The following is a 10,516-nucleotide window of genomic DNA, read 5'->3' on the forward strand; positions in this document are numbered from 1 at the left end:
GGGGGGGGGGGGGGGGGGGGGGGGGGGGGGGGGGGGAGGCGCGAATAGGAAAAGAAAAGAAATTAAGAAAGAGTCCTCATAGGATTGATGAGGAGTAGGTGGCTTGAACTGAGGAGTGTGATTAGCTTGACAATGTGCACCCGGAGTAAGAGACTAATAAAGTCAAGGAAGCGGCGCCACACTGGACGGCATGCACGGGATGAATGACCACTCCTGCAGCGCCCCACCCCGGCGTGGTCTCTGGAGGAAGTAGTGGGATCTGCATTTGCAAACGAGACCACAGGTAGGAGCTCCCACAGTGACTCATACAGAATTCAACAGAATTTTCTTGATGGTAGACCCCTGTTCATTTCTCAGTTTCGTCACTGGGAGTCTCGCTGAGTTATTAAGGGCACATTACTTTACACCGCTCCCCACTTCCTCTAAAGGGTTTGGTTAGGTGGGCAGGGGCAGCGTTAACTTCCCTCTTGAGTTACTTGCTGAGTAAATATTGCGATGTCTCGGAATGCTGACTTGTCCTTGCCAGGCCACTGTTTTAGAAAATAAAACAGATGCTGTGAACACTGGAGAGGGCTCTCAACTGGTTCTTGCCTTGGACTTAGATGACCTTCAGCTTAATCTCCCTAGCATCCATCTACAGTTACTAAATATAAAGACTGTCAATAAACATGAAAGCTCTTTATCATCCCCCCAGTGTTTTTGAAAGCATGTCCTTGTAAGTTTAAAAGCATTTGATCAGTAAAATGCCGGGTTTTTTGTACATAAAGAACCATGCACATTTGGAAGGGCCAGTTTCTCCCCTCTCCACACAGCCTCTTTCTGGGAGAGTGGCTATAGTGGAAATTTGCTTTTGCTGCCCAGCATCCATTTTTCCTTTTGAAATACACCCCACTTGTTCTTGGGAGAACTACCTTCTTTCACTTTGAGAACACAAGGTTTGGGATGTGACCCAGGCTCAACCCAATTAGTTCTGTTTGACCCTGCCAACACAGAGAGTTCAGGAATGAGTCTGTGACCCAATGTGAGCCTTTGAGGGAATGTGAATCACTGGACCTGTGTGAGAACAGCCAAGAGATGTTCTTGGTATGTGGCTATGCGCTCTGCAGGTACAGTGGAGGGACACCATCTAGAGTCTGAGGAAGGAGCCAAAAATGGAGGCTGCTAGAAGCTGGGTTGCCGGTGACCTCACTGATGCCATTGAGTCAGGTCTGCCTGAAGCAAAACTTCTCAAATACATCAGTCAATAAATTCACTTTATAGTTTAAGCTAGTTAGTTGGGTTTTCTGTCAGCTGCAACATAAAGTCTCTGGTGAGAGAAGAAGAGTTTACTAGCATAAGAACAGCACTACGATCATGCTGTGAGAGGTGTTCTGTAGCAAGGGAGAAATTCATTTGTCTTGTAAAAGGATCACTGTTCCCAAGACCTGAAGGATCTGGGGTTCCCTCCAGGGATGCCCAGGATCTTTGGGCTGAAGTAACCCTCTCGATGCTGGGTGTGGGGGGAAGCACAAAGCTGAGAGCAACCTGCTGCAGATGAGTGTACTGAGACCACAAAAATAAAAGTAAAGTAAAACTTAAAGGGCTTTCATTTGAGGTAAAGTCTATGAACTGGCAGGTGGTCTATATATATTCTGGTATAAGGAAATGTTTTGGCCAGGGGGGCCTGGATAGCTCAGTTGGTTGAGCATCTAACTTCAGCTCAGGCTATGATCTCAGAGTTCGTGAGTTCAAGCCCCACATTGGGCTCTGTGCTGACAGCTCAGAGCCTGGAGCCTGCTTAGGATTCTGTGTCTCTCTTACTCTCGCCCTTCTGCCCCTCATGCACTGTCTCTCTTTCTCCCTCCCTCTCTCTCTCTCTCTCAAAAATGAATAAATATTTAATTTTTTTAAAGAAATGTTTTGCACCTTCTCCTAGATCCCCTTGTGTTCATGATGTTCCTAATTGTTTGTGAGTGAGACTTTCTTTCTGGGGATATACCCACAAGACGTACTCACGTGAACATGTTTGTGTACAGTTTTAAAAATATATTTATTTTGAGAGAGAGAGAGAACACACAAAAGAAGGGAAGGGGCAGAGAGAGAGGGAGAGAGACAGAATCCCAAGCAGGCTCTATACTGTCAGTGCAGAGTTCGATGTGAGGCCACAGCCTGAGCTGAAATCGAGTCAGAAACTTAACTGACTGAACCACCCAGGTGCCCTGAACATGTTTGTATATTAGAGTCACACACAGAAAAATATGTGAAAGGAGACCCATTATACTGACAGGGGGTATTTTGTGCAACTGAGATTATGGCATTTTAAACTATATATCTATATATCTTCTTATTTTTTCAGAATTTTCTACAGTAAGCATGAGTTATATAATAAAAGTTTTCAAGTACTATACAGATACATAGGTTTACAAGTACTTTAATTATTTGTTTTTTAAAGTTTTTATTTAAATTCCAGTCAGTTAACATACAGTGTAGTGTTAGTTTCAAGTGTACAATATAGTGACTCAACAATTCCCTATATTACCCGGGGCTCATCACAAGTGCTGAACTTAATCCCATCACCTATTTCAGCCATCCCCCACCGACCTCCCCTCTGGTAACCATCAGGTTGTTCTCTATAGTTAAGAGTCAGTTTATCTCTCTCTTTTTTTCTTCTTTGCTCATTTGTTTTGTTTCTTAAATTCCACACATGAATGAAATCGTATGATTTGCTGTTTGATTGACTTATTTCAAGCAAGCACTTTTATTTTTTTTAAGAGAAGTCACATGACTAGTTGCAATTTGAAAGTCAGAAGATCTAGCTCAAAATTGCTTAACTTAACTTCTCACCCTTAATATCCAATGTTGTGCCTCCTTTTGCAAAATTTTGGGACTAATACTCTATGGAAACTGAGATGTTGTGGTTTAAATAAGGGAAGATTTTTATTAAAATCAAGTACATATAGGATTCCATATGTAGTCATCTCTCCAATACCCATTCTTCTGCAGCTCTCCAATTGTGCAAGGTAGATTCTAATTGGACTGAGTTTTTCCATATAATCCCATCTGTATCACCCTTGTTCTCCTGTCTCCTGACGTGGGTAAAATTCTCTAACTTCCATTTTATGAATTTTGTTAAGTGGCCCTTTCATTATCTATCATTGTGAATTCTAACAACACATAATTCTAATGTTTTTATTGGGTGCTTAGAGGCTATCTTTAACGAGGCTGAGTTTTTTTTTTTTTGCCACTTTTCCTGCTGACACAGGGAAAGAGCAAAAACACAAACAATCTGTGCATAGTATTGTATGCAGTAGTTTTTATGTAGCACCCCTCTACCTAATTATAGTTGACATTTAACAAATGCCCCCCGTAAGATAATTCACAATGCAGGGTGACTGTTGGCTCAGTCAGTTGAGTGTTGGGCTTCAGCTCAGGTCATGATCTTGTGGTTCCTGGGTTCAAGCCTCGTGTCGGGCTCTGTGCTGACAGCTCAGAGCCTGGAGCCTGTCTTTGGATTCTGTGTCTCCCTCTCTCTCTGACCCTCCCCTGCTCACGCTGTTTCTCTCTCTCTCAAAAATTAAATAAAACATTAGACAGAAAAAAATTTTTAAAAAGAAAGTTCACAATGCAACTTTCTAACATCATTTAGAAATGAATTAATTACACTCTAAAAGCCTTCTTTACCAGAAACACATTTAAGGGCTCCTTTTATAAAGCAAACTTCCACTGCACATAATTAAAGAATCATAGGCCTCTATGGATCTCTTCTGATTAACTTTACAAATAAACTGAGACATGAAGCTTCCATTTCAAGGGGATAATAATATTGTTGCTTTAACCCAGTGCTTGCATCTAGTGGCATCCACATGGCTGTAATAAAGAATGATGAAGTTCTATATGAGTTGGAATGGAGAGATCTTTGAAATAGAAAGTTAATTAATTAATTTTCTTTTCAAAATTGTATTTAAATTCAAGTTAGTTAAAATACAGTGCAATATTGGTTTTAGGAGTAGAAATCAGTGATTCATCACTTACATATAATATCCAGTGCTGATGGTAACAAGTACCCTCCTTAATGCCCATCAACCATCTAACCCATCCTCCACCCACATCCCTCCATTATCTTTCAGTTTTTTCTCTATCATTAAGAGTCTCAAAGAGTCAACATGGCCAAGAAGTTTGAGGGCCTATCTCAAAAGACAAGAATAATCCCAAATACAAAACCTAGAAGTAGAACAGCAAAGAAACCCCAAAGCCAGCAGCAGAAGAGAAATATTAAAGATTAGAGCAAAAATAAACAATACAGAATCCAAAAAACCAGTAGCACAGATCAATGAATCCAAGAGCTGTTTTTTTTTTAAACAGGTGAGGTGCACTTCTATTTTTAAGTTTGTTTTTTTTTTTTGAGAGACAGAGAGAGACAGTGTGAGCAGGGGAGGGTCAGAGAGAGAGGGAGACACAGAATCTGAAGCAGGCTCCAGGCTCTGAGTTAGCTGTCAGCACAGAGCCTGATGCGAGGCTCGAACCCACAGACCGTGAGATCATGACCTGAGCCGAAGCTGGATGCTTAACCGACTGAGCCACCCAGGCGCCCCTAAGAGCTGTTGTTTTGAAAAAAACAAAATTGATAAACCCCCTAGCCAGACTTCTCAAAAAGAAAAAAAGAGACAGAACTCAAATGGATAAAATCACAAATGATAGAGGAGAGATTATAACCAACACCACAGAAATACAAACAATTAGAGAATACTGTGAAAAATTATATGCCAACAAACTGGACAAGTTGGATGAAATGGACAAATTCCTAGATTACCCACACACTACCAAAACTCAAACGGGAAGAAATAGAAAATTTGAACAGACCTATAACCAGCAAAGAAATTGAATCAGTTATCAAGAATCTCTTTCAAAATAAAAGTACTGGGCCAGATGGCTTCCCATGGGAGTTCTATCAGACACATAAAGCAGACTTAAAACCTATTCTTCTCAAGCAGTTATAAAAAATAGAAATGGAAGGAAAGCTTTCAGACTCATTCTATGAAGCCAGCATTATCTCAATTCCCAGTCCAGACAGACGCCCCACTAAAAAGGAGAATTTACAGGCCAATATCCCTGATGGACATGGACGCAAAAATACTTAACAAGATATGAGCAAATTGAATTTAACAGTATATTAAAATAATTATTCACCATGATCAAGTGAGATTCATTCCTGAGCTGCAGGGCTGGTTCAATACTGAGAAATCAATCAATGTGATACATCACATTAATAGAAGAAAGAACAAAAACCATATCATTCTGCCAAGTGATGCAGAAAAAGCATTTGACAAAATACAGCATCCTTTCTTAATAAAAACCCTCAAGATAGTTGGGATAGAAGGACAGACCTTAACATCATAAAAGCCATATGTGAAAAGCCCACAGCTAATATAATCCTCAATGGGAAAAAACGGAGAGCTTTCCCCCTGAGACCAGGAACCCGACAGAGATGTCCACTCTCACCACTGTTGTTTAACAAAGTGTTGGAAGTCCTCGCCTCAGCAATCAGACAACCAAATGAAATAAAAAGCATCCAAATTGGCCAAGAAGAGTCAAATGTTCCCTTCTCACAGATGACATGATATTCTACATGGAAAACCCAAAAGACACCACCAAAAAGCTACTAGAACTGATATGTGAATTCAGCAAAGTTGCAGGATACAAAAATCAATGTACAGAAATTGGTTGTATTTCTATACACCAATAATAAAGCAGCAGAAAGAGAAATCAAGAAATCTGTCCCATTTACAATTGAACCAAGAACCATAAAATGCCTAGGAATGAACCTAACCAAAGATGTAAAAGATCTGTAGGCTGAAAACTATAGGAAACTTATGAAAGAAATTAAAGAAGACACAAAGAAATGGAAAAACATTCCATGCTCAAGGATTGGAAGAACAAATATTGTAAAAATGTCAATATTCCCTAAAGCAATCTGCACATTCAAAGCAATCCCAATAGAAATTGCACTGGCATTGTTCTTAAAGCTACAATAAACAACCCTAAAATGTATATGGAATCACAAAAGACTCTGAATAGACAAAGTAATGTAGAAGGAGAAAACCAAAGTGGGAGGAACCACAATCCCAGACTTTAGCCCCTATTACAAAGCTGTTTCATCAAGACAGTATGGTATTGGCACAAAAACAGACACACAGACCAATGGGATAAAATAGAGAACCCAGAATTGGACCCACAAATGTATGGCCAACTAACCTTTGACAAAGCAGAAAAGACTGTCCAATGGAAAAAAGACAGTCTCTTTAGCAAATGGTGCTGGGAAAACTGGACAGTAACATGCAGAAAAATGAAATTGGACCGCTTTCTTACACCAGACACAGAAATAAACTCAAAATGGATGAAAGACCTAAATGTGAGTCAGGAAACCATCAAAACCCTAGAAGAGAAAATAGGCAACAACCTCTTTGATCTCAGCTGCAGCAACTTTTTACTCAACACATCGGAATACAAGGGAAGTAAAAGCAAAAATGAACTGTTGGGACCTCATCAAGATAAAAAGCTTCTGCACTGCAAATAATCAACAAAATTAAAAGACAACTGACAGAATGGAGGAAGATATTTGCAAATGGCATATTGGACAAAGGGTTAGTATCCAAAATCTATAAGGAACTTAACCAAATGCAACACACGAAAAACAAATAACCCAGTGAAGAAATGGGCAGAAGACACAAATAGACACTTTTCCAAAAAAGACATCTAGGTGACCAACAGACATATGAGAAGATGCCCAACATCATGCATCATCAGAGAATACAAATCAAAACCACATTGAGATACCACCTCACACCGGTCAAAGTAGCTAAAATTAACAACTCAGGAAACAAAAGAACTCTCTTGCACTGTTGGTGGGAATGCAAACTGGTACAGCCAATCTGGAAAACAGTGTGGAAGTTCCTCAAAAAAATTAAAAGTGAACTACCCTATGACTCAGGAATAACACTACTAGGAATGTATACAAAGGATACAGAAATGCTGATTCACAAGGGCACATGTACCCCAATGTTTATAGCAGAACTTTCAACAATAGCGAAATCATGGAAAAAGCGCAAATCTCCATCAACTGATGAATGGATAAAGAAGATGTGGTTTATATATACAATGGCATACTACCTGACAAAAGAAATAATGAAATCCTGCCATTTGCAGCAAGGTGAATGGAACTGGAGGGTACTGTGCTAAGTGAAATAAGTCAGTCAGAGAAAGACAGATATGTTTTCACTCGTATGTGGAACTTGAGAAACTTAACAGGAGACCATAGGGGAAGGGAAGGAGAAAAAATAGTTTTAAACAGAGAAGAAGCCAAACCCAAAAGAGACTCTTAAATGCAGAGAACAAACTGAGTGTTTATGGAGACATGGGGGAGAGAGAAAAATGGGTGATGGGCATTGAGGAGGGCACTTGTTGTGATGACTACTGCATGTTTTATGTAAGAGATAAATCAAGGAAATCTACCCCTGAAACCAAGAGCACAGTGTATACAATGTATGTTAGCTAACTTGACAATGAATTATATTAAAAATAAAAAACAAAAACAAAACAAACAACAACAAAAGAATCTCTTATGGTTTATTTCCCTCTTTCTTTTTTTCATTTTTCCCCCTCCTGTATATTCATCTATTTTGTTTCTTAAATTCCACAATGAGTGAAATCATATGGTATTTGTCTAGAAAGTTAAGTTTAAAAAAGATCCACATTGATCATTGTTAACACCTCTATAGGTCGAGCCAGCAGACAGTTGTGGGATCTGCGGCATACAGCACCAGCAGTGAAGCACTCTTCAAAAAGTCAAACGTCTAAAGCTAAGTTTCGTTTCTAGGAAATTCACAGAAAAGAGGAACAATTTCGGTGACACCACAAGGAAGCAGGCAAACCCAAATGTGGCACATTCTGTGGAACAACTGATTTTACAACCAGTGAGTGGCAGGGGGATGGAAGGAAGACTGTCCTAGCTTAAGATAATTGATTTGGCAACCTAATGCGATGTAGGGACCTTGATTGGGTCTGGATATAAATAAATGTATTGTAAAGGGGTATTTTTGAGATAACCAGAGGATTTTGATTATAAACTGAAGACTTAGGTACTAAGACATCATTACTAATTTGGTCATGTGTGATAATGGTATTATGGTTATGCAGCAGAAAGTCCACTTTAAAAAACCAAAATACACACTGAAGTCTGTAAGGGTGAAGTAACAGGAGATCTGGGATTTGTTTTAAAATAGAAGTTGATCATTTTAAATCTTGTATTGGGAACTCATACTTTCCTCTCTGCTTTTGTGTGTGTAAAAGAAAGGTATATAAAACAGTAAACAGAAAAAATAAGGTGTAACATGGGTATACAGTTTGTCTAAGAAAGGAGAAAATAAAAATACATATTTTATTTTCTTGTGTCTGCATTGGATGTATACACAAGAGACTTAGGAGAATAGAAACCTATAGGTTGGGGGCGTGGACAAGTCTTCTTCATAAAACTTTGATATTGCTGTGATATTGCTTCAAATTTTAGTCCTTTAGGTGAATTATCTAAACAGTTCATTTTTAAGAAACAAGAAATAAAAGTTAAATAAACATGAAAATGCTCAGAAACAGCTCCTTGTACACAGAAGAAAAAAAGAAGAGGATTAGAATAGATTTCTATTAATATCTTATGAAGCTGGGTCCAGTAGTAATGCTAGATATGGACATAAAACAGAGTAATAATAATAAAAAACAAAACAGAAAAAAAAGGAAAAATAGAACACAAAATCTGAGGCCTGACACTTTTAAGAGTGTTGATTGGGATCATGCAGTAAACATGACATCTGACCTCATGTTTAATCCATTCTGCCTTATCCTTCAATATGGACATTTGCTGGGTTTTATTAGGTATGCAGTAGATATATTAAGGGCAAATATGAAATTCATAAAATAGTATATAGTGGAAAAAATCTGGAGCTTGGGGAACTCAGTTCTCATTTGAAATTACTAATCACAAGCCTTTGGGCAAATCAACCTTCTTAGGTCTCAGTTCCCTATCCACAAAATGAAGAGATTTACTGTGATCTCTTGAGTAATTGCTACCTCTGTGATGCTATGGAAAGAACACACATTGAACAAGCTGGATATTTATACTGAATGCATTTAGTGGCATAAAGATGAGTGACAAGGAAGTTCAGCAAGACAAGACAGGAAGTCCACAGGGTTTTCAGAAACTATTCAGTCTGTGAGCTTACTTTGATAAAGAATCATTGGTTTTTAAGTTCCCAGAGAAATGTCACAATCCTAGGACTGAAACAGAGGGCTGTCACTATCCCAGGGGTCTGAGATGTCACCTCAGTGATGGAGAGTGTGGTTGAAACTCAACCCGTTCTGAGAATTTGTGCTTAGAGCCCCAGGGCTGGGAGGGAGGAGGCATCCTGTTCACATGAGATATAATAGAATATTGAGGTCCCCTTGATTCCCACTGTGGTGGGAAAAGAAACACTGCGGAAAGGAAAGTAAGTGTCTTTCCTAAGTGGAAGCTTTTGAAAGTTCAGGTCAGAGTCAGAATATTAGAGCAGAGAGCCATGCATATGTCACCTAGCACAATTTCCTCATTTTATACGTTGTATAAATGAGGAAACTAAGATCCAACAAGGTTATACAACACTGCCCAATTTGTGTTAGAAAGAGGCTAAGAATTAAGTTCAGGGCTGGAGTGAAAAGGGCCCATAAATGTGAGAATAAGGAACATGCCATTCATTGTGGTATTCTGTGGCTCCTACTCCATTAACATTGGTCATATGACCAACCAACTGACTGATCTGACTGAATGAATGCATGGATGATATGTTTCTGCCTTGTGTTCCCTGGTAACCAGCCAGACCCACACACCATACATTCCAAACAGAGGACTATTTCATTGGAGATATGAGAGGGCTCTCTCCACTTTTCTTGACTGACTGAGAGACACTTTTCTTCCTTGAGTATTGCTTCCTCTTCGTTGATACTAACAGGATAAATATCAGAGCCTTACAGGATGTGTGTGGTGTAGCATGACAGGCAACTGGGGTTTCCTTTGATGTAACTGTGGACTTGACAGCATTAACAGAGGAAAGGTCGGTAGTCGGACACCCTGGTGTGCTGGGCCAGCAGGTGGGGAGAGCGGCCGCTGCTTCTGTGACTGTGGAGGATGTGCTGTTGCAAGAGGTGCCCAGTTCCACTGGAGAATCAAAACTAAACAGAGCCTTTATTTGACTTCTTCAGAATCCATGGTTTCACAACGGTCCTTTGACTGTGTCCTGCTGCTGCTGCCACTACTCACAAGTAAGTCTGGGCATGGACTGTCACAATTGGATAGTGCGAGATAAAGATACAGGGATGGTCATTGTAATGTTTGCAATAGCAAGTTTGGAAGCAACCTAAAGTCCACCAGTGGGGGAGTAGGTAAATAAGTTAGTGATATCTCCATGATGCAAACAGTGAAGCTGACCGAACATAGTGATATGAAATGTCTCTAAGT

General features: G+C 39.5%; 1 protein-coding gene across 1 annotated transcript in view; it reads left to right on the forward strand.

Moving 5' to 3' along the window:
- Positions 1–9,885: 9,885 nt before the first annotated feature.
- The window catches only part of HAVCR2 (hepatitis A virus cellular receptor 2), a 9,183-nt gene continuing 8,552 nt past the window's right edge, over positions 9,886–10,516 (forward strand). The window contains exon 1 of the mRNA XM_029941253.1: positions 9,886–10,320. Within this exon, the coding sequence (XP_029797113.1) occupies positions 10,266–10,320 (55 nt within the window). The 5' untranslated portion in view covers positions 9,886–10,265. The remainder of the gene's footprint in view (positions 10,321–10,516) is intronic.

This window comes from Suricata suricatta, chromosome 6 (genome assembly GCF_006229205.1).
Source record: "Suricata suricatta isolate VVHF042 chromosome 6, meerkat_22Aug2017_6uvM2_HiC, whole genome shotgun sequence".
NCBI classification, from domain to species: Eukaryota; Metazoa; Chordata; class Mammalia; order Carnivora; family Herpestidae; genus Suricata; species Suricata suricatta.